General features: G+C 51.3%; 2 protein-coding genes across 2 annotated transcripts in view; both read left to right on the top strand.

Moving 5' to 3' along the window:
• The window catches only part of LOC144164316 (AB hydrolase superfamily protein YfhM-like), a 79,717-nt gene extending 57,264 nt beyond the window's left edge, over positions 1-22,453 (top strand). Inside the window, exons 6-7 of the mRNA XM_077694813.1 lie at positions 17,841-18,109; positions 22,358-22,453. Of these exons, the coding sequence (XP_077550939.1) occupies positions 17,841-18,109; positions 22,358-22,453 (365 nt within the window). The remainder of the gene's footprint in view (positions 1-17,840; positions 18,110-22,357) is intronic.
• LOC144164165 (uncharacterized) lies at positions 4,491-6,799 on the top strand. Its single transcript, XM_077694683.1, has 2 exons — positions 4,491-4,743; positions 5,386-6,799. The coding sequence occupies exons 1-2, from the start codon at positions 4,491-4,493 to the stop codon at positions 6,519-6,521; spliced, it is 1,389 nt and encodes a 462-aa protein (XP_077550809.1). The 3' UTR covers positions 6,522-6,799.
• Positions 22,454-23,338: the final 885 nt, after the last annotated feature.

Here is a 23,338-nt window from a genome sequence, read left to right as displayed (position 1 = left end):
TGACTACAGTTGGTCAGCATGTGGGTTAAGTTGTGCTTTAGTGCCGTTGGTTAGTATGATGATGCTGTTAAAGACTAGGAAGTGAGTTGACGTGCTATATTATGAGTGTTCCGCCGACAGTTTCGGGAAGTTTTGTTGAACTGTGCGTTGTAGGAGTGCGAACACTTTTGTGAAGTGATATTGAACTGTGCGTGGAGTGTGAACATTTTCAGTGAAAATTGCTTGAGTGGGGGGACGTGTCATGCGAAGAAATCACATGACCAAAGGAAACATTACTCCAAGAAGAAAACACTTGTAACTCAGCAAGAAGATGACAAAGAAGACTACGTAAGGCACGCGGCGCCAAGGTCATTCTCTGGGCTACGGCGATGAGCGCTCGAGATTAGAGCACGAGCTTGCGCCGGGCGCGGGCCAATCGGAAGCGGCCAACGAGGGCGGCCGGCGGCAGAGGGGAGCCAGAGAACTCCGAAGTGTGGAGAGTGACTGGGGGCTTGGCGGTCGGGCGACCGGACCTGTGCTGTGCCCCGAAACATCCTCCACAACCGCATTCCCAAGACACCCCCGCGCACAAGTCGTCACGCCGGCCTCAGTGAAAGAACGCGACGCCCCAAGGCAGCTGCGTCGGCCACTACGCCACGGGAGCTGGGAGCGCACTTGACTACCGCCGCCACGACATCACCTGGACGTTTCAAAACCGCAACACCACTACTGGGACGTGAGGTAGGAGAAGCCCGTCCCCGCCGAGAACACATATTTTGGGACATTTCATTCCCGTACTTAGTCCTCGCCCTTGACTTCCGGACTTTGACTATTCCCCGTTTGCTTGAACTCTTTACCGTGTTCCATACCGCTTTTTCACCTTTATTCAGTATTTATTAGTTCCCGCTGTTCTTTAGTTTATCTCTGTTTGCTGTGTGTATTTGTTTGGGTTTCGGGTTACATAAACAGAAAGTCTCGTTTCCACAGTTTCTTATAATTTTATTATTGTCCCGAACCTGACAATGGGCAACAATGACAGGTGTGTCGCACATTCAGGCTTCAGAATGGGGAAAAATGCATATTTTGATAGGAACACGTGTATGAACGTATAAAGCTTGCGTGCTTTTGTTAGCGGTGCGGACACGTTCATGTGATTGCTTATAAAACGTACACAAGATGTGATGAGATAGAAGGCAGCCGTAGTGCGTGAGTGTGTGGCAAGGCTTCGACGAAGAGGAAGTTTTAAGTGCGAATGCACTTTATAAGCGACCCTGAATTCCGGCGACCGCCGTCCGTACACATAGCAACAGCTGCGGGTGCGCGCGCTCCTCGTCTTCCTTGGCAACGGGGGGAGATGGGCGCGCGCTGCCTGGCCTCTGACATGGCACATACCCACGTGGGGGATTGGCCAGGAATCTCCTCGTCTTCCTTGGCAACGGGGGGAGATGGGCGCGCGCTGCCTGGCCGCTGACATGGCACATACCCACGTGGGGGATTGGCCAGGAATCGGGCGTGAGAAGGGCTAATGCACCCGCTTAAAGGAGTACTGACACGAATTTCAAAGCTGAGATCCGCTCTAGCAATCAAGTACAACGACAACACAAATAGGTGTCTGTGCATGGCACATACCCACGTGGAGGATTGGCCAGGAATCGGGCGTGAGAAGGGCTAATGCACCCGCTTAAAGGAGTACTGACACGAAATTTCAAAGCTGAGATCCGCTCTAGCAATCAAGTACAACGACAACACAAATAGGTGTCTGTGAATAAATGCATCTTTCTTTCTTTGTAGTTGTGTGTGTGTGTGTGTGATCTCTCTTTCGCGAACATTGCCGAACCGCGCAAATTCAACTCGTGCATTCGCACTCTCACATTCTTCCCCTCGGGGAAGAGGCTGAGATGACAGACCATGAAAAATTGCCGTTAGATGGTATGCGCCAGAAGAGAAGGGCTTGTTCAATGCGCTTGTTCAGTTCCACAAAACATCTTTGGCGTGGTCACAGCTTGAGTGTGAAACGTGTTGTAAGCATTGCTTTGACGCATTGCAAGTTTTGTATTGATGGGCGCAGTCGTCTGCCGTTTCGAATGCATCAAAGTGTGCTTTTTGAGGTTGGCGTGGTGGTTATTCAGGATATAAAGTTTAATGCACGAAGCGGGTAAGAAGCGACAAGACCTGTGCATATCCATGCATTTGCCACACACTTGTAAGATTGCGCTGTGTCGTTATAGAAACACGAAACAAACAAAAACAATTACATTGCACACGAGCCGTGCGCTATCGCCCATACTTTCCCGGGGACGTATTTCACCCTCAAGCGCCCGGGTGATCGAGTTCTTCCCGTACCTTTTCCAAAATAAGCACCCTTTTTGGACAGACGTTGCTTATACTGTGTTGCTAACTTTACCTATTTTGAAATGCGTTTCTGTGGACGCGCAATCTTATTTCTGGGGGATGTCTGGGTAAAATTAAGCAGTTAGTTTTCGCCGGTCCTGTGGCATGTCAAGTGTCATTTTTATATATTCCATTTTCAATAACCGACATGAATCACCTTGTGCAGAAATGTGTTTCCCTCAGCCTAACTAAATGCCTAATATGGTCACGTCTTCTCCTCTTCACGTGGACCTAAGTTTAAAGGAGGAAAAATTGCGTAATATAGTGCGCGTTGTTGCCCACATGTGTGCAGGGTGTGCGCCATAACTCGCCGGATTTATTTTCCCCACAATGCTCGCTTTCAATACACACTCTTAGGCAAAAAGGACTAAAATAGGGACTAAAATACAGCCGTTAGTCTTCGCGGGCGACCGTTCATCTTCAACGGGAGTATCTGCAGCAGAGTACGTGCCCTGTGCATAAATGCGGTATAACTGTTCGTCTCGCCGATCTATAAGGACTAACAGGAAGACGAAACGCATGCAGTTAGTCTCTTTGCTGCGTCGTTAATCCCCTAATGGCGTCGTCGTTGCCCTTTTGCGCATATGTCTGCGAACAGTTTTACATTTCCAAAACACAAGCCATTGCAGTCAGTGGGTCCCTTAGATGGTACCACGGGAGAAAATATTGATGTTAATTATATGAAAATCGCCAAGGGTTTGTAGAGCGGCGGGTAATGGCAAGGAGCGGCGAAGCGCGATTGCCAGACGCTTCTCGGTGAGGTTATGTTGATACGCTGTGTTTCATACGATTCATGCGAGGTAATAGCGTCCAATGAAAGATTTCAAGCGCGTCAACAGTCACAAAAAATATTGACAATAGCAAACGTTGATTCCTAAGCGTAATAAATCTGTATATGTTTAACCGACGAGAAAAAACGCAGTAGGTGCTGATGACAACTGCAAAATAAAAATGCTCGCTAGAAGTAAGCGTCTCGAAGTAATCTTTTGCACTCGGTACATAATTGCCTTGTGCACCAAAGCCATGACAATGCTGCAACTGCTGTAAAACCAGGTTGCATTTCCCAGTCGCCATCGTCTAGCGACGCGAACTTGAAGAATTCAGGCTAAGGAACACCGAATTTGGTTTCGCCGATGCAGGAAAATATGGTCCGTTTCCCTATTCTGACAATCACACAGGCGACCGCTTTCACACACGATACCTAGTGTACTTAACATATGTATCGAACACTAAGAAAACACTTAGCTTGCGCTAATTTGTGCGGAAACACATGAGTCGTCCGACCGCCCAGCTACCTATGTCAACTAGGCGACGACGAGTTGATTGTTATTTACGAGGAAAAACTATAGTTGTGAGGCTCTACTTCCAATCGAACTGAGCAATGGTCCCTAAACCTAGCAAAGCGCTAAGCGCAAGGCGGAAAACGCGGTCACGTTCGCTTGCACGGATAGAAATTCAGGCACCAGTTGCAATGGATATGTTGCGTTATGCACAGAACTACACGTTGTACACGCTGTGCAGCTGGTACCCGGCCGCGTGGCCCAGCGGCTAGCGCGTCTGGTTCCTTGTGTGTAATTCCGGGCGTGGGGGGTTCGATCCCTGCCGGTGCCGAAGCTTTTTTCTTTTTTCTGCACTCTCAGCAGTTTGTCTCTGGGGAGTGTCGGAACAAACTATCCGGGGTGGGGGACTAACCGTTCGTCCCCTCGCAGTTGGTCCCCAAAGGGACTAATCATTGTGGCAGAGGCAGTTAGTCCCCCAAAGGACGAACTGTTAGTCCTTTTTGCCTAAGAGTGCAGATTTGAAAAAGGCGAGCCACAATTCCTGGACAATCTCTGACCAAATGGGTGAGGGAGGCGCTGCGATCGCCGCAGTGAGCGGACGTGTCTCACATCGGCTCCGACGGTTATGATTATTTGTGCCTAGCCAATTGGAAATATCGACGAACTTCTGCTATAGGGCAACGCTGCTCGACCTACGGAATCGATCGACACCAATTTCGAGTGAGCTGCATCGATTTGCATCTATTTACTGGCGAAGACAGATCGGCCAACGTGGTCGGCCAGCTAGGCCTAACCTAGGCCTAGCACGACTTCGGGCCGGGCGCGTCGACGACGGCCGCCATGACGGAGACGGCAGCTACATTGGAGGAGATGACGACGACAATGGACATCGGCACCACTTTTCTACCTGAAGATAGCCCTCAAGCACCTACGATGCACGTGAACCACGACCACGGACGGGTGGCGGTAGCAGTTACCGGCACGGACCCAACGACGGAGGAAGAAGACGACGAGGGATGGCAGGTGGCGAGGCGGCGAATGCGGCGGCAGGCGATCGGGGCGGCCGGCGGCGATGGCGGCCGCGGCGGCAGCGGTGAGTCGGTCCCTGTTGCTTTGGCTACTCCTCCTGCAGCCTCTATAAATCAGGCGCGTTTCGCGAAGCAAGTCGCGGTTAGACTCACCAAGGCAGCACGCATGCCGCATGCGCTGCCGAAAGAGGAGATCAAAATCATACTTAGGCCACGTGGCGGGCTAAACGTGGCGCGCACCGAGGCAACTAAGCTCATGGAAGCCATTTTCGCGACGGCGGGAACTACCTTACAGGAGTCTAGAAAAGACACTATTTGCACCAATAATGCTCAGAACATCATCGTGATAAGTACCCCGCACGAACATAGGGCTCGAATGTACACAGGCATTCGCAAGCTCAGAATCGCGGGTAGGGAATACGAGGTCAGCGCGTACTCGTCGGCGCCAGACGGCACCGTAAAGGGCGTCATTCGAGGCATCTCGCTATCAGATACGAAGCAGGACTTACAAGAAAATATCGTGAACGAAGCGAACCCACTCGCGCTCGAAGCGCACAGGATCGGAAACACCACCACGGTAATAGTGGCCTTCGCGGGTACGAAAGTACCTAACGTAGTGAAATACGGAGCTGTGCTAACGAGATGTACCTTATACAGACAACACTACGAGGTGTGCCACTGCTGCGGCAGACTAGGCCACCGCGCAGACGTGTGTCCCTATCCGGACACCGAGATATGCTTTGCGTGCGGAGCGCCCAACCCGGGCCCCACACAGAAACAAGAATGCACACCCCGCTGCAAGCTATGCGGCGGGGCGCACCCCACCGGGGTGGCGGGATGCAAGAATCGTTACAAGACCCCACACGTGGTCAAGCAGCGCCGATGGGAGCGCAAGCGGGCGGAGGAGCAGCGGCGAGCGCCGCCATTAGGCCTAGCCGACTTCCCGCAGCTGCGAACGGTCGGAAATGGCGCGAAACGGACGCCACATAGAAACGCTGACGTCAACAGAGCGGCGGCGGCAACAACAACAACGGCTGGCGGCGCTCCGGCAGCACCCGGAGGAGGCGAAACGAGCCGCCGTAGTGGCAATGGAAATCAGGTCAAGCCCAGCCCGAGAGAGGGCGTGACGTGGGCTGCCGCCGTGACCGAGCCACGACCGAAGCGGGAAGCCAACCCGCAGGAACTCAAGAGTAATGCACCGCAACAACAACCACCGCAACCAACTCCGGAGATGATTGCACTCCGCAATGAAAACGCGCGCCTCAAAGCACAACTCGCACAACAAGAGCGGCATCTACAAGAGGTCAGCAGGAAGCTAGACATGCTCCTTGCCGGCCAACAGCCGCAACATCAGCAACAACAAATCCCAGATCTATCACCAAGGACAGCGCACAGACAGGCACAGAGACAAGCGCGAGCCCAGGAGCAAGAGCAAGACCAAGAACAAATGCAGACGCAGGAACCCGAACAGGCACACGCCGCGGAACCGCGAGTCGCAGAACCAATTGAAGAAGAAACAACAACAACGACGCAGAACGGAAACACAACCGAAGAAGACTTCGGCCCCAGGGCGAAAAGACGTGCTACGGTGACAAACGCGATCGAAAGACGCCACCAGCAATTGGAAGAGCGCATGGACCGTTTTGGAATGGACCAGGAGGCAATCAACCGAAGACTAGCGGCGCTAGAGGCAACGACAGCAGACATGAACATTCGCATGACCAACATGGAACGCATACTAGCGCAAATACAACAACTTCTAACGCGACCCGACGAGCTAACCCACCAACAGCAGCAGCAGCACCCAAGCAAGAGTCGTCCAACATGGCCCGAACAGCGATAACGCGAGAGCTCGTGGTGTGGCAGTGGAACGCGAACGGCCTGCGCAAAAAGAAGGCACTCTTACAACAGTACATCAGACAAGCCGGCCGGCGGCCACACGTAATACTCCTACAAGAAACGCACAGCGAGGCTCCCCCGGGCCTGCCGGGGTACCGCTCCTACGCCAGCCCGCCCAGTGCAAGAACGACTGGGAAAGGTGCGGGACAAGGGGTGTGTACCCTGGTGAAGAAGGGACTCACATACATCGAGCACGGCCTGCTTCAAAACAGTGCCATCGAACACCTAGCTATCGAGGTCGTCACGGGTCGCAAGCGAAAGGAGAGCGTCTTCATCGTGAACGCATACAGCAATCCCAAGCAATTCCAACAACGGTTTCGAACTCTTATGCACAAGACGAAGCAGTTGGCAGGGGACAACACCGCGCTCGTGTGCGGAGACTTCAACGCACCGCACACGGCGTGGGGGTACCCGAAGTCCACGACAAAGGGCCAAAGCCTTTACGAGGAAGCCATGGAAGCGGAGTATCAACTACTAAACAACCCATCGACGCACACGAGACACGGCACATCCACGCAACGAGACACTAACCCAGACCTGGCATTCTGCAACGCCGCCGGGGCTCGCTGGCGAAACACGGGCGAAACGCTGGGCAGCGACCACTGCGTCCTCGAGATTGCGGTGCCGCTGCACGGCAAAGCGCCGACCCCCCGCAAGCAAGCGATGACGGACTGGACCAAGTACAGACAGAAGCTGGACGCCCTGACCGAGCACATAGAAGACATCGACGAATGGACGCGTGCTCTCAACACAGCGACACAAGCAGCCACAACAGAGGTGGAAGCGGATGAAGAGACCCCACAAGTCGACAGCCGATTAGCGCACCTGTTGGAGGCGCGAAACTCGATGAGGGCCACATGGAAACGACAATGCCACAACCGGAAGCTCCGCAAGCGCATCGCCTTGCTGAACATCGCGATTGAGAAACACAGCGAGGTGCTCTGCCGTCAGCAATGGCAGGCGGTCTGTCAGGAAGCGGATGGCCAGATACACAAGAGTCGGACCTGGCACCTACTACGCCATCTATTAGACGAGAACAAGACGAAGGGGACACAACATCACGTCCTTGCCCGGACACTACACAAGGCGAAGCAGGATCTCGGCGAAGCTGAGGTACGCCGGCGAATCGACAACAAATACCTCCCACTCACTCCGCCAACCCCCCTCCCGAGTTACGCGGGCGAGGCCAACGCCAAGCTCGATGCCGACATCGAGGAATGGGAGGTCCGGGCAGTCATTCAAACCATCAACTGCAAGTCAGCACCGGGGCCGGACGGGGTGTTGAACAAAGCGCTGCGCAACCTCAGTGACGCGGCAATAACGGCGCTGACGGGATACTTCAACAAATGCTGGCGAGCGGGCAAACTCCCCACCAGCTGGAAAGAAGCCAGAACGGTTCTCATCCCAAAGCCGGGCAAGACGCCGAGTATCGACAACCTGCGACCCATCTCCCTGACGTCCTGCGTAGGGAAGGTTCTAGAACACGTCCTCCTAAACAGATGGCAAGCGTACCTGGAAGAAGAGGGCCTATATCCGGACACGATGCTGGGTTTCCGAGCCAAGCTCAGCACGCAGGACGCCATGCTGCTCATTAAGCACGAAGTCCTAGACCGACCGACCAGCTCCATGGACAATCGAGCGGTACTTGGCCTGGACTTGAAGAGCGCGTTCGATAACGTTCGCCACTCAGCCATCTTACAACAGGTCTCGCGCCTCAACATGGGGGAGCGTTCCTTCGCATACATCCGAGACTTCCTGACGGACCGCACAGCGACGATAGTGGCAGGAGACATGGAACTACCCAAGAAAAGTCTGGGAAGCACGGGAACACCGCAGGGCGCCGTGATCTCGCCGACGCTGTTCAACATAGTCATGATCGGGGTTGCCGAACGACTACAGAGCATCCCGAACGTCGGACACACCATTTACGCAGATGACATCACGCTGTGGGTGTCCGGCGGCAGTGACGGCGAGATCGAGGCGTCTCTGCAACGCGCCATCGACGAAGTCGAAGACCACCTGCAAGGCACGGGCCTCACGTGCTCCCCGACAAAGTCTGAACTACTGATCATACCACCGAAACGAAAGAGTCGAGGAAACAAGACGGAACCCGACATCAACCTCCGAACGCGAGACGGAACGACAATTCCGCGAACGAAGACGCTGCGTATCCTCGGGCTACACGTCGATGCACTCGGACACAACGGCCTCACCGTCACCAAGCTCGAAACGAAGATAATGACGGCAGTAAGACTCATCAAGAAAGTGGCAACAAGGCACGGAGGAATGAGAGAGGGCAACCTCCTGAAGCTGGTTCAGTCGTTTGCGATAAGCCACGTGGCCTACGTCGCGGCCTTCCACGACTGGTCAGCAGCGGAGAGTCGAAAGGTTGACGCTCTGATACGCAAAGCATATAAGATGGCACTAGGCCTTTACACACACACCAACACGGAGCGGCTCTTAGAGTTAGGAGTTCACAACACGTTGAGAGAAATAGCAGAGGCACAACGCACAGCGCAGTTTACGAGGTTAACACTGACTAGGACCGGCAGATCGATACTGCAGAGAGTAGGCTACCAAACGAGGCTGCAGGGGGAGGGGGACCGGGCGCCGCTGCTGTCGCTGCCGCGCGGGCTGCTCGGCCTCATGCAGATTCCGCCAGTCCCCAAGCACATGGATCCAGAGACGAATCGGGAACGCCGCCTTGCCAGGGCAAAGGCCCTCACGGCCACGCACGCGGCAGACACCAACGCCTACTACGTCGACGCGGCGGCGTACCCGAACCGCCAAGGCACGTACGCCGTGGCCGTGATAGCGGCGACCTCAGGGGAGCTGTACACGGCGGGCAGCGTGCGGGCCCAAGACCCCAGACAAGCGGAAGAGCTGGCCATCGCGCTTGCCCTGACTAACCCAAAGTGTGCGACAGTGCTGAGCGACTCACGCAGTGCGATCATAAACTACGCCACAAACAGAGTGTCCTCGTGCGCGTCCAGGGTGTGCGGTGCCCTACCACAACGAACAATGCCAGTGACCATCAAGTGGTTCCCGGCACACATGGGCCCGGTGGGAACGGGAGCGAACCGTAACGAGGAGGCAGACCGAGCAGCGCGCGTGCTCACCAGCCACGACGCTGCCCCGAGCCCTCGTCCTACGGAAGGCGAAGAAGAGGACGATCACACCGAGATGACGCCGATCGACACGTACAAGGAGGTGCTGGCTTGGTATCGGGAGGGCAGGAGAGCCTACCCGCCACCGCACCGAAATCTCACCCGAGGAGAGGCAGTGCTAATACGCCAACTACAGGTGCGCGCGATATGGACGCCAGTGTTCGCAAAACACGTGTGCCCTGAGATATACCAGACAGACGCGTGCGCGGTGTGCGGCGGCGACCGAGCTACCATGAAGCACATGCTCTGGGAATGCCAACCAACGGACTCAACCGCGGATCCGCTACCACCGCGCCTGCAAAGTGCGGTAACCAGCACGGACTACAATCTACAGCGAGAGGTCGTTCAGCTCGCGCTAGCGGCCATCGAGCGCCAGCGGCCGAACCCGCTGCCTCCCCCCCCCCAGGAGGCCGGCGGTAGTAGGTAACCCTTTTCGCAGGCCAAATAAAGATGTTGTTTCTCTCTCTCTGACCAAATGGGTGGTTAGTCAGTTTCAGCTATACGGACGTTTACTCGCTGAAATACTTCTTTTTCATGGCTACGAAACACGATGCTTAGCGCGCTTTCAAATGCAAGTAATACTGATATCCAACGTTTGGCTTTTCGCGTTACATGAGTTCTCTTTTCGTTGCGCTTAGAACGTTGGCTGACTCCCCCCCGCACACACACACACACACAACCGCAAAACAAAAAGAAAAAAATCACGCCATATCCACGGAATGAATGATGATAAGTGGGGCGAAGCTCGAGAGGGGGAGATCATCGGTAACCGTAACTCTCCCGTGAAAGTTCGCCCATTACATCATTAAGAAAGACGTAAGACTGTGTGCGTACATTGTACAAATAAACTTTTATTTTCGGAGTCAATGCTCCCAGGCCCAGACCTGGTGAAAGACCCCGCGCCATCGAGGACTACCCCGCACCTCCACCACAGTTTGTCACGTAGGATGGGACACAACGGTAAAGAAAGAACTTTTATTTAGGGCGAACTTGTGCCCGAACAAGACGAGAGGAAACGAGCAAAGGTCCTTGCGTCTCGTTCGATCTCCGAGAACGACTGCCTGCGTTCGTGGCGTGATCTCTTGCGTGATCTCCCCCTCGCAGTGCACGTGCGCTCGCGCCTCCGTTGGCGAACACAGACAAGCTCGCGCTCCCGGTGCCGAGTTTGCGCTGCCGGTTGCAGCCGGTTCTTGCGCGTGCAACGCGGCCCACTTTGCGACATCTCCGAAAGCATGCGGCGGTCACGTACCACGAGACACAAGGGATGGACAGACCCATGACTTAAGGAGCTTCGCCCCTAAAAATAGCGGTGGCTTAGCTCGGCTATGCCAGGATATACGTAGTGTGAGCTAAGGTTCAGCAGTCCAATTCAATTCAATCCAATCCAATCCAGTCCAGTCCAGTCCAGTCCAGTCTAGTCACTGCTCCTCGCGCATGGGCACCACGGCTCTCCAGGAGCCACGCGAAACGCCCATCCAGCAGCTCCGGCGCTGCGTCAGACTTGGCTACTGCTAACGGAGGCAAACAGATGGGCACGCGCCGGTGCCAGTGCGTCTGCCGCGGCTATGACGTCACTCCTCTGGAATGTGCAGACCGGCGAATGTGCACGCCCAATTCTCTACACACCCGTACTCCGATTGGATTGGATATCCAATCTAATCCAATTTAATCCAATTCAATCCAGTGCTCCTCGCGCTTGCGCAAAACATCCCTTCAGTGTCTACGCGAAAGTGCTCAACCTGGGCTAGTGTAGCTCACGCTACAAAAACGAAATGCACAGAATACTTTTATCAGTGCATTTTTTAACCAATCCGAAAAAATTAAATGGCAAGACAAAAACGAGGCTCAGCTCAAAACACAACGTAGTTTGTGTTGTAATAAACAAGAAATAAAAAGAAATGCTTTTCCTACATCTGCAACAGGGCAACTTCATTTGACATCTTCATGGTTCATAAGCCAAATTACGCAAGAATGCGAACACATCTCGCTGTTCAGGGCACCTGTTAGAATTTAAAACGAACACAAACGGTCAACAGTGCAGCCGTAACCGACAATCAGTGCTCACTGTGAGGTCCCAGAAGCTCGGCTTACACACTTTCAACCTGCTTGTCTTTTTCAAAGCCTAGCTAAACATAAGATGTTGATTGTACTGCGCGCGTTAGGAAATTAATTGGCGGGGTCACTTGCGAAGAAAGCATTAAATAAGTGATCCGATACCGTTATTCATCCACCCTGCCTTCAGAGTCGCTAAAATTTCATTTAACTGAAGTTGCGCTCAGAAGACCTGTTAGAACGGTTGGGTTTATATCTCTGCTCTGGTTAAGATTCAGTAATTTTATGTCGCCTTTCGAAAGCACAAAAATATTGTGAGCTCTCAGAAAAAATGCGGGGCAGTTAAGTGGTGTTACCATTTCAGGGCATCCCTTACATGCAAGAAAGCGTCATGCTAACTGCAAAAGCCATTGAAACTGCTGTTATAAACTGAATTCCAGAGATAGAGGCTTCTTGATATGTTTATATTTATGAGTTCATTGAAGGCTCAAAGCCATAGTCTGCAAAGATCAAGCTTGCTACGTGCCACGGCGTACAAGTTCATTGTCATTATTGCGGCAGTTTTGATATTCCCGATGGGTCGTCGCTTTTTTTTTGGTGTACTATTAAAATCTTATTGCCGCTTCCATGCTATACGTTGAACGTTAAGGAACCGAACTACAGCATACCACTCTTGTCTGCGCCTTTCGTGCCCACATAGCACGCGAGAAAGGCACGAAGCGCGCCCTCAGTGTGCATTCTCCCGGGCTGCTCAGCGGAGCATCCACACTAGCAGCGCGGCGCTGCCGCCACCTATATGTAGATCTCGCGGCGAATAGATTGAAAGAGTATTTAGGTAGTCCGGTCCCCCTGCGTATGCTGACATCGGTATATAATCTTCACAAGTAAACCTAGGATACATAAGTGTGCTACGCTGAGCTAATTGAGGAGTTGAAAAATACAAAACTTTACTCTTGGATATGAAAGATAAGAAATGCGCAAAGAGACAAAAGATTTTAATGATATTTGTATTGGAGTATTCAAAAATGGGATTGTAGCACGTGCGCATGTTGGTGTGAAATATTTTGTACGAGCTATGGTTTAGCGTTCCGCGTGGGCGTGTTGCGCTTGATACGCTAACTGCAGCTGTTATGACGTAATGGAAGCCGTCATCGTAGGCCGGAATAAGAAAAAGGCCAGCCTTCGTCACGAAAGTCATTGCCCAAAGGGTCGTTAGCACCAACATCATGTTAATATGATACAACAAAAAAGGATCAGTCAGACCAGAAAATGTTGATGGAAGTTATCCTGGTTGTTTGGTGTTAGGTGTCGCGGTGCGAAGGCGGGTTATATAACTTGTTGGCCACCTGTACAGCTAAAACATAGCCCAAGGTAACGCCACTTTTTTCATGCCGTAGATGTTGCGCTTCCTGATCCGGTGGCGCACGACATTCCCGTAGGCCATGTCTGTGGCACTCTTTTAACCATGCCGCAGACAGACCACTTTTTATAGCTACAGTTATATTAGTTATTTGAGCAGCAATTTCTAGAACGCCGATGGATGGATAACATTTTGATTTATTAACCATCAATTCTATATATGTCATCAAGAATGACAAGCTTCAACATTTCCTACGTATTGGTGTTTTCTTGACACATAAAAACAATGTAATAATGCGTCTCGTCCGAATACATGCGCTTAGGACAGTTATGTTTATTCATTCACACTTTCACTTTCGTCACTCACACTTTCATTTATATTTTCACAGTGAGATAGCGCAAATATTTAGAGTTACTGCTTCCCGCTACTGGCGCTTCGCATTGATGTTGGAAGGTTAAAAAGAAAGATCCCCCTCGCGAGGGGCACGATCAAATGCAGAGCATTTCCGCGGGGGGCGCGCCTGCAAGTCGTATGGATTACGTATTGGTTGTTGTTTTTGTAATTGTTGTCTTCCAGCGTAGACATTGTCGATGAAGTCGATGGTGAAACGTGCCGTGAACCCCCTGCCGCGGCTATGACGCAACGTGGCGCGGCTATGACGCAACACAATCCAACACAATCCACTTTAATCCAATCCAATCCAAATCCAAACCAATCCAAGCCAAGCCAAGCCAAGCCAAGCCAAGCCAATCGTATCCAATACAATGCCCCTCGCGAGAGAGTGTTATAGCGGCGAAATAGCGCCACCACATGAACGCGTGATGTTGACGTCACGATCACGCCACAGATGTTAGCGACCGGAGCGCGCTTAAACGACATATGTGGTTTAAGCGCGAACCGACCGCGGCGAGAGAGCGCGATGCGAGCGCCCCCACCTGTTCTTGCGCGCGAACCAACTGTTGCTCATCGCGAACCCAACGCGGCGAGAGAGGGTGTTGCGCACGTCCCCACCTGTTGTGCGCCCGAACCGAACGCGGCGAGAGAGGGTGTGGCGAGCGGAGAGAAGGTGAAAAGGACGCGGGGGAAAGGGCGCACCTCTGGCCGATGGTTGAATGAGCCAAGAAGATAAGGCGCGTTCGTAACCTTCCGTTCTGTGTCGGCTTTGTGGCCGAGTGGGTAGAGTACCATGTACCTTGCGTTCCGCCCGCAGAGTCGTGGGATCCAAACCTGGCGCCCGTAAGTATTATTTTTTTATATAGTGTAGGGGGAGCGATGCGGACTACGGACGTCAACGCAGTGACATCGTGAGTTACTGAAATGCTCTTCATTTAATATATAAGCTGCCAAGGGGTTTATTGGAAGGAAGACAGAGTCCGTTGGAGAGGGATCAAGAGGCAAAACCGTCCAAGGTGAACCAGCCATATAATTGGACTCGTGCTGCGCGATTACGCACCTGTGATGACAGCCGTCGATCCGTGCTCATTCGGGGATTGCCAGGTAGGTGAAGAGAGATTGGAGAGCGAGAGCACTTTAAGCAATCTTCATTACAATGCCCCGGTGAAGCAGGAGCCATCCTGGCGAATTACGGTGACGGAAAGACCGCGGGGTCGTAGTAGAGCTTCAAGCGACTGACGTGGACGGTTTCGCTGCCATGACAGCGAAGGTCTCTACAGGGCGTCAGTGGTTCAACTGTGTAGTTCACGGGAGAAGTACACTTGAGGATGCGGTAGGGGCCATGGTATTTCGGAAGAAGTTTGGAGAAAAGACCCGGTGTTGTAGAGGGGACCCACAGCCACACAAGGTCGCCTGCATGATAGGAAGATGAGGCGTGATCGTTGTCGTGAAGATGCTTCTAGCGACCCTGGTCATTTGTTGTCAGTGAGCGGGCGAGCTGCCGGCACTCTTCGGGTTGTCGGCTTATGGTTGTCGGGTTGTCGGCTCAGAAGAATTAGGGCTGTAGGGTAGTATTGTGTCCATTGTACAAGACAGCTCGCGTCCATAGAGGAGGAAAAAAGGTGAAAAGCTAGTAGTGGTCTGTGCGACGGTGTTGTAAGAAAATATTAGAAAAGGTAGCACCACATCCCAATTTCAATGATCACGAGCGACGTACATGGTGAGCATGTCACCGAGTGTGGGGTTGAATCCTCTCGGTCAGGCCGTTCGTCTGTGGGTTGTATTCGTACGTAGCGCGATGAACAATTCTGCATTGAGCGAGGAGGGATTCAACAACGTCAAAGAAGAATACGTGCCCTCTGTCGCTGAGTAATTTGCGGGCCCCACCATGCCACAAGACGAGGGAGCAGAAGTCGAACCCAGCAACATAACGCGGCGTAGCGGCTGGCAGCGCTGCCATTTCGGCGCGGCGTGTTAGGTAGTCGACCGCAACAATAGAGAGTTTTAGCTAACCGTTTATGACGCTCCGCTATACTCCCGACGGCCCGCTTAGCACAACCGCAGCTTCAGCGGCAGAAAGGCTTTTAGCTAAGCGATAACCGTATCTCCCGCGACGGGGACAGATTCGCGTAACTGGTAGTGCCTGTGCGCGTGCAAACGAAAACGCCATCGCGAACTTAAAGGTATACGAATTCTAATTTGGTCGCTCAAGTAATGTAAACTGCCGTGTTCAGTGCCTTATTTCACCTCTTTAATACAGTGGCTCGAAATTATTTTAAAGAAGCCGATAAACTTTGGAATAGCCAAGACAAGGCTGTCTTTCTCGACCTTGCATAGAAGCAGCCCTGCGCTTCGGTCGCCGTTTTTCGCTTCCATACTAAAACTCATTGAGGAGTGTGGCACTTTGCCTATTCGGAAGAGCAGTTGCGATTTCGTCGCTCGCATTTCAACTAAAGAAACGGAGTTCGCGGGAGCGCACTGGCATCGCCGGGCAGCTATGTTGACATTCCGCACGGTAACCCAAGCAGCCGCGATGGCCCGCTAAGAGGCCCCGGTTAGCGTTGCGGGGTCCCGCTCCGCTATCGCCGCTAGCGGCCTTGCACGCCACGCATGCGCAATGGCGCTCCCGCTACCTATCGGAGCGGAGCGGACCGTCCGAAACGGTCAGCTCTCTCTAATAATCCGTCGGTGGCCGGAAGGAGTGCATGGCAAGGGGCCGTAAAGGTCGATGCCGACACAATCGTAACGACGAAGAGGACATGAGAAAGGCTGCAGAAAGCCGGCTGGTTTCCGTGCAGGCGTCTTGCGGCGCTGACAGTCAGTGCAGGCACGAATGTATTTGTGCACGGAGCTGTACATTCTACGCCAATAGTATCGTTGGCGGAGGCGAATGTACGTTTTAAGAAGTCCATCGTGAGCGGTTTGGGATCAGCATGGTACCCGCCGCGGTGGCTCAGTGGCTAAGGCGTTCTGCTACTGTGCACGAGGTCGCGGGTTCGATTCCCGGCTGCGGCGGCCGCTTTTCTGATGGAGGCGAAAAGCAAAAACGCCCGTGTGTTCGAGATTTCGGCGCACGTTAAAGATCCCCAGGTGGTCAAAATTAATCCGGAGCCCTCCACTACGGCGCGCCTCATCGCCTGCGTTGCGTCGGCGCGTTAAACCCTACAATCAGTATCAATCAGGATCAGCATGGTAATTAATTGTGGGGTTTAACGCGCCGGCGCAACGCAGGCGATGAGGCTCGCCGTAGTGGAGGCCTGCGGATGAATGTTGACCACCTGTGGATCTTTAACGCGCGCCAAAATCTCGTACACACGGGCGTGTTTGCTTTTCGCCTCCATCAGAAAAGCGGCCGCCGCGGCCGGGAATCGAACCCGTGACCGGATCAGCATGGTAAGCAGTGCATACATCTGCTCGTAAAGTGTGCGGAATCACAAGAGGCCACTTCCCACCATCGGGCGTATAATTGCGGCGATAGAGAAGGTGGCCATCTCGTATGGCAAAATGGGCGGCTGTGCGTTCAAGAGCCCTATGGCATGTAGGTGTCGGTGTAGTGGAGAGAAACTCGACGATCTTCGCAATCCATGGATCACTGCGCTGCCGGGAAGCTATGTCGGTGAAGGTCAATGACGCTACGAGCGTATCGGTTCCCGCAAGACGTTCCGGATTACCAGGCAGCGGAGAGCGAGATAGTGCATCCGAATCAGAGTGCTTGCGGCCGGATCTGTAATCAACTCGAATATCATACTCCTGCAGGCGGAGCGGCCAACGAGCAAGACGTCCCTTAGGGCTTATTGGATTTAATAACGGGTTTATTGGAAGGAAGACAGTCCGTTAGAGAGGGATCAAGAGGCAAACCGTCCAAGGTGAACCAGCCAGAGGATTCGACTCGTGCCGCGCGATCACGCACCGCTGATGAAAGCCGTTGATCCGTGCTACATGCTCAGTCCGGGAGTTGCTGGTCGGTGAGAGGGATTGGACGGCGAGAGCACACTTCAAGCAGTCTTCATTACAAAACACGTTTTACTTTGCTGAAGTCCAATCTAAGGTAGTCTTCGTTGTTAGAAAACGGTGGCCTCACACCAAGCGCGTTTCTTAGGGTGGCTTGTAGTTGTAGACCTTCAGTATCCCGCCATCGCGACAGGTTCCGGGGTAGCACTATGAACGCTTTCGGGTACCATGGATGGCAATTCTGGTAATGCAGACGCTGATTCATTGCTGAAGCGTTACTTCTCCTAATAAATACAAAGGCTAAAAATTGTTTTTAGTAACTGTGTTTTACCTCATGCAGGGGCCCTGACTTCAGCTCTCAACTACTACCGAGCCTTCAACTACGATATCTACAGCCTAGACGAAAAAAACTACCGCAAGTTGAACGTATCCGCCCTCATTCTGTGGGGAGAACAAGACGAATTCCTCACTACTCGTGTGGCTCTCTATAACCAGGAATGGCTCACTAGATCTCGTCTTATATTTTACCCTCGAGGAGGACACTGGCTAATGCGTGAGTACCCTGAACAACTTAACGAAGAAATAATAAAATTTTCCAAAGAGGAAACAGTGACCGTTAAAGAAACCAGAAAGGTTGTGATGCGACGCTACGTGGAAGCATCAAATGAATCCGAAACATTTCGTCCCAATAGTACGTTCCAAAAGCTAATGCCGGGAGTACCACGAAATGTGAAACTGCCTAGGCTACCCGGAGGAAACTGAATAATGTTTTCTCTGTATTGTTCAAATGTCCAACTTGTGTATTAAAGGCAGCATTTTCTGGGGAGCATAGCAATAAAGATTTTTAAGTGTGTTTCGTTTACTGAGTAAAGCATCAATTCTGATTTCTGTGATCCGTATGACCACACCAAATACTATACGCCCTTATGAAAATGAATTTTTCCTTTCTGTTTACTTTGTGTCTCCTGCATGTTGACTGTGTGGCCTTTCTTTTGACTTTTCCTTTGTGTTACCTCTAGGACATAAGCAGGCTGTGAACTTTTTATTGACTGCCGGACAAACAGCCATGATGTTTCACCTTTATATGCCCTAGGGTAAAAATGAAGTTAATATTGCCATATGAAGATTTTATTTCGGACGCGAACTATAAAACTTTAAAACTGACTTGCTTTTTTCTCTTTCTGAGTTCCGCAATTGTATTGCCCATGTGTTTACTCGAGGCAAAATGAAGTCAAAAGAGGTTGGCCTATTTCCTTTTTGTTGCCTCTAGGATATTGTGTTGGACATAGAACTTAAATTTGCTCTCTTACTTCTTTTTCTGTGTGCCGTAATGCTGTTGCTCATGCCTGTACTGAAGGCAAAAGGAAGTCAAAAGACTTACTTATGTCCTTTTTGTTGCCTCTAGGACATTAGGTGGAAGATACAACTATTTGTTTTCTTACATTCTTTTTCTGAAGTGCCGTAAACCAAACAGTCCAGTTGTGTTTACTCAAGTAAACATGAAGTCGAGCATATAAGCCGTAATTATACTCGAAAGGTTATGTCTTTTGGCTTGGCTAGAGATGGTAAGGCACAATGCCGATGGTTTGTGGAAATTCTGCAGCACTGTATATTTTATTTCGTGCTAGTGAGGTCTGATAAATTCGTAGAATTTATGTTACCAACTGGTACGTTTGTATGAAACAGTGGCGTAAGGAGGATACATATTGATCGAGGCTATTCAAGTGCCTCCTCCGTCCCCTTACGAAAAAAATGGGAGACGAATAAAAAGAGCAGAAAAAGTAAAAAACAAACTGCCGAACTGAAAACAAAGCAATGAAAACAAAAACAACCTAGGAAGTGGCTTGCATTAGTCCTAGTCTTTGTGTTTTCCTTCAGGGTTGTTGTAAAATCGCTTATACTTGCAGCAAAATGCTGAAGCCAGGTAGAACTTGCGATAGAAAGATATTGCGACAGAAAAAAAACAAAGGACACAGCCACAGGGAAGCAATGACTTAAACCGAGAAAATGTAACCTAAGGCAAGAAAACCTAAATTGAAACACAGAGCTACAAAAAAGTCACCACGCAGGTTTCGAATTACCACCCTTCGGATGAGTGAGCGAGCATTTATCCTCTCAGCCACGAAAGCGCAATGCGAGGGGTTAGTAAACGGAGGTCTACATATTTCGGCTTGCCCAGCCTTGTTAAGCCTCCATTTCAGTGAACTGGTTGCCTGCGTGCTTGTGTGTGTGTGTGTGTGCTTTTGTGTGCTTGTGTGTGTGGGTATGTCTGCGGGGAATAATTTTTTTAGGCGCCCCTTCTGTATATGAAAAGTAAAGAAGTGAATGCTTGAACGCTGAACTACTATTCCAGTTCACTTTAGCTGCTTTAGCTGAACAAAACACTAAACAGTCAATCATGGTGTAGGCGACGATGATAATAACTTTGTTTGTTAATGGAATTTTTATTTGCTTTTGAACAACTTACAACAGAAGACGTTGCTCGCTATAAGAAAATATACTGCCATTATATATATATGGTTGCTATTATCAACTTTAACTAAAAACTATAATGGCGTCTGCCTAGTTTGCTTTAAGCGTGATCATGGAATAGCTGCTATATAGCCTACTGTAGTAATAAGTCTTGTCTAGACTAGCAGTCAGTGCGGTCCTAGGTGCGGTGTGCAAAAAAAACGTATCCTGTTCGTTGTGCGTTGTTCGTGGTTTTGGTGGTTTAATTTCGATTTGCTGGTGTTACGTGAATTACTGCGTGCTCCTCCTGCCGTAATATTCGCTCTCGAGAGAGACGCTAGTGACGCCATGCGTTTTTTTTCCGAAGTCTCGAGAAGGTGATCGCGAAACGACCGCTCCGGCGTACGGGCCCACTCTGGCAGTACGACGGCGGCGATGTCGCATGCAGCGAAAAGCAATCGCATGTGCAGTGTCCCCCAGTGCAAAAACCGAGCGAAAAGCGGAAAAACAAGCCTTCACTGCTTTCCGCAGAACCGAAAATTACGAAAATAGTGGGTGATTAAACTCCGCATTGGAAAGAAAGTGACGCAATTATGTTCGTATGCAGCGACCACTTCAAAAAAGATGACGTTTTGGAGCCAGCTCGGTAAGTGAAATATGTGATTCCTTGCGTATATTCTGTATTGTCCGGCTCACTGATGCATGAACGTTGATTTTAGATAACCTGGTTAAAGTCAAACTGAGACTAAATAAGGGAGCGGTACCTTCGCGGAACCTACCTGTGCGCAGTCACGATGTTGCAGCGAGGCCGACGCGCAACAGGAAAGAAGTATCGAACGGTGCGTTGTTTGACGTTTTTATTTAAACAGCCACCTAATGCAATCACTGCTGAAGGGTTTTTAATGTTAACCCTCTAAACGCACTGGTTTGGATCGCGTTGACGGTTCAAACATCATACGTTTAGATGCTGCATACCCCCAAAAAACAGCATTGAAGCGCTAATTTAATTTCCATTGAGTTCGCCTAATTGTCGGTTAACTGTTTTATTTCAGAGAACAGCCCGGGACCTGTTTCAAATGGTGCATGCACTTGTGAGCGTGCATTGACGCCGGAGGAACTCGGGAGCAGTGGTGAGGCAATAACAATGCAGTGCGTTGTTGTAGTGTGTTGTTGGGAATGAGCATCCCAGGGCGGTCGCCAAGGTTGTGACACGCATCCAGCTTGTCACCGACGTTGGGAATCGGCCATCCCGACACTGTCACCGCTGCTGGGACTGGGCCCTCTCACCGCTGCCCCCAACTGTTGCGACTGGCCATCCGAGCGCAGCCAGAGGTGTAGGGACGTTGCCTTGCTCCGTCCGCTATCGACGCGGCGCGGAGCAGAGCGAAGAAGTTCTCGAGCCGACGAATAGCTGAAGTAACATCTATATACAGTATGTACAGGGTAAGCTAACGTTACATGACTCGCACAAAGGCGACAGCACACTTTCACTCGGTGCCTCCGAAGAGACTGGTGCCGGGGAGAAGCCACCGAGGAATGCCGATAATGAGAGCATACGGGCTTCTTTTAAACCCCGGGAAGTTCGTTGGGGCCCCGAGAAGTTCGAATAGCTCCAATCAGGGCTCTCGCTGCCTGAAGTGTGAATTCCGACGAATGGCAGCGAAGCGGTGAGTCAGCTGCGCCGCCAATGGGGAAAGGGAGGGCGATGCCCCCGCCGTCTCCGTGACCTCGCCTCCAGGCGTAGCGACATGCCCTTATTTGGACGTTCTGAGATGCGGAATTCGGCCGCGCCGCAGCGACGAAAGGGAGAGGCGTGGCTCAGCCTCGCTGTCGGCGCGTCGCCTCGTGCAACGCATTTGGGCCAGGCGCTCTGGAGCAACAGTGTGCGCACGCACGCGAGGACACGCACGCACACACACACACAGACACACGCGCGCGCACACACACGCACGCACGCGCACGCGCACGCACACGCGCGCACGCACACGCACGCACGCACACGCACGCACACACAAACACACAGACACACACACACGCACGCACACGCGCGCACGCACACACACACACACACACACACGCACACACACCTGTCCCCACACTGTTTTTGACAGTTACATAAAGTTGCTAAAATACTTCTGAGGTATGTAGCAACTGTGAACTCAGGTTTCAAGTTGTTGCAAAACGCAATGAAGCTTTCGATGATTTGCGCTTATCCAAATTTGGGCATCTCCTTTTATCCTGCTTTTTGTAGCAGACCTACCTGTGCAACAGTGGATGGAAGATGCCAGCTCGCGCCCACCCTTGGCCTCACCTAACGTAGAAGTGACACAAGGTAGTTTTTCTAAACGTAGTTAGAAATGTGCGAGTACTGCATGTGTAAAAAGTTTGTGATTTGCCTCATTTCAGAACAGGCAGCTGCCGAGGCCCTGCTGCTGCTTCAACGGTTGGATGGTGCACCAAAGGAACACAAAGCAGTCCAAGCTAACTCGCAGCACGAAATAGGGCCAAAATTGAGGATAACTATTTTGCTGACAACAAACACTGAATTTAACACCTTCACAGAGATCCAAGATGATAAGATTTTGATTAAGCTAGCCGTACTAGTTAAGAAACACGAAAACACGAACAAGATGGAGGCATCACCTAAAGAAAGAGTGGTTCTAGTTTTCATTGTTCTAAATCAAGCGATTTCATTGTCCTGCACTGCTGTGTGTGTAGCATTTCCTCCGTGCACAGATATTTTGTGCACACCCTTCTAGTTCTTGCCGCTACGCTGCAGGCAGCTAGTGAATGGCCTTCGGAAGACGAAATATTTAATAACATGGGAGTTGCAGACTCCACTGAAATTCCCGTAGAGCGCTCACACTGTGTGACATGTCGGCTGTTGACCTATTCGCAGTACAAGTCACCGTACACAATTATATTTCTAGTGTGCGTCAGTCCAGGAGTAACGATTACGTTTATTAGCGACGCTTATTGAGGCCGCTCTTCTGATAAGGCAATAACAACTCATTCAGTAAAGCTGTAGACTGGGCTAGTTGGTAGTTTGTAGTGATCAAATGTAGCGGAGCAGAAACACACGGGACGGAAAGAATACACACAGACGAGCGCTGACTTCCAAATGGTACTTTATTCAGAAAATAGCAAATATATATGCTTAGCCTTAGCAGGAACAAAAAAAGACACAGGAAAACAAAAACAAAAAAACAACAAAAAACAAAATAAAACAAAAACTGACAAAGAAAGAGCGAGTACACCCAACACGTGCCAAACGTTTTCACAATCACAGTGGCCTGTCGCGTATGGCATCACATTGCAGAAAATGTAAGTCACGGTCAGATACCGCGACCGAGGGTTTGATAACACAGTCTTTTTCCCCCGCCATCT

Source organism: Haemaphysalis longicornis, unplaced genomic scaffold, assembly GCF_048455015.1.
Source record: "Haemaphysalis longicornis isolate Haplotype H1 unplaced genomic scaffold, Haemaphysalis longicornis Haplotype H1 scaffold_13, whole genome shotgun sequence".
NCBI classification, from domain to species: domain Eukaryota; kingdom Metazoa; phylum Arthropoda; class Arachnida; order Ixodida; family Ixodidae; genus Haemaphysalis; species Haemaphysalis longicornis.
Note: the sequence above shows the minus strand (reverse complement) of the source record. Positions and strands in the feature narration are given on the sequence as shown.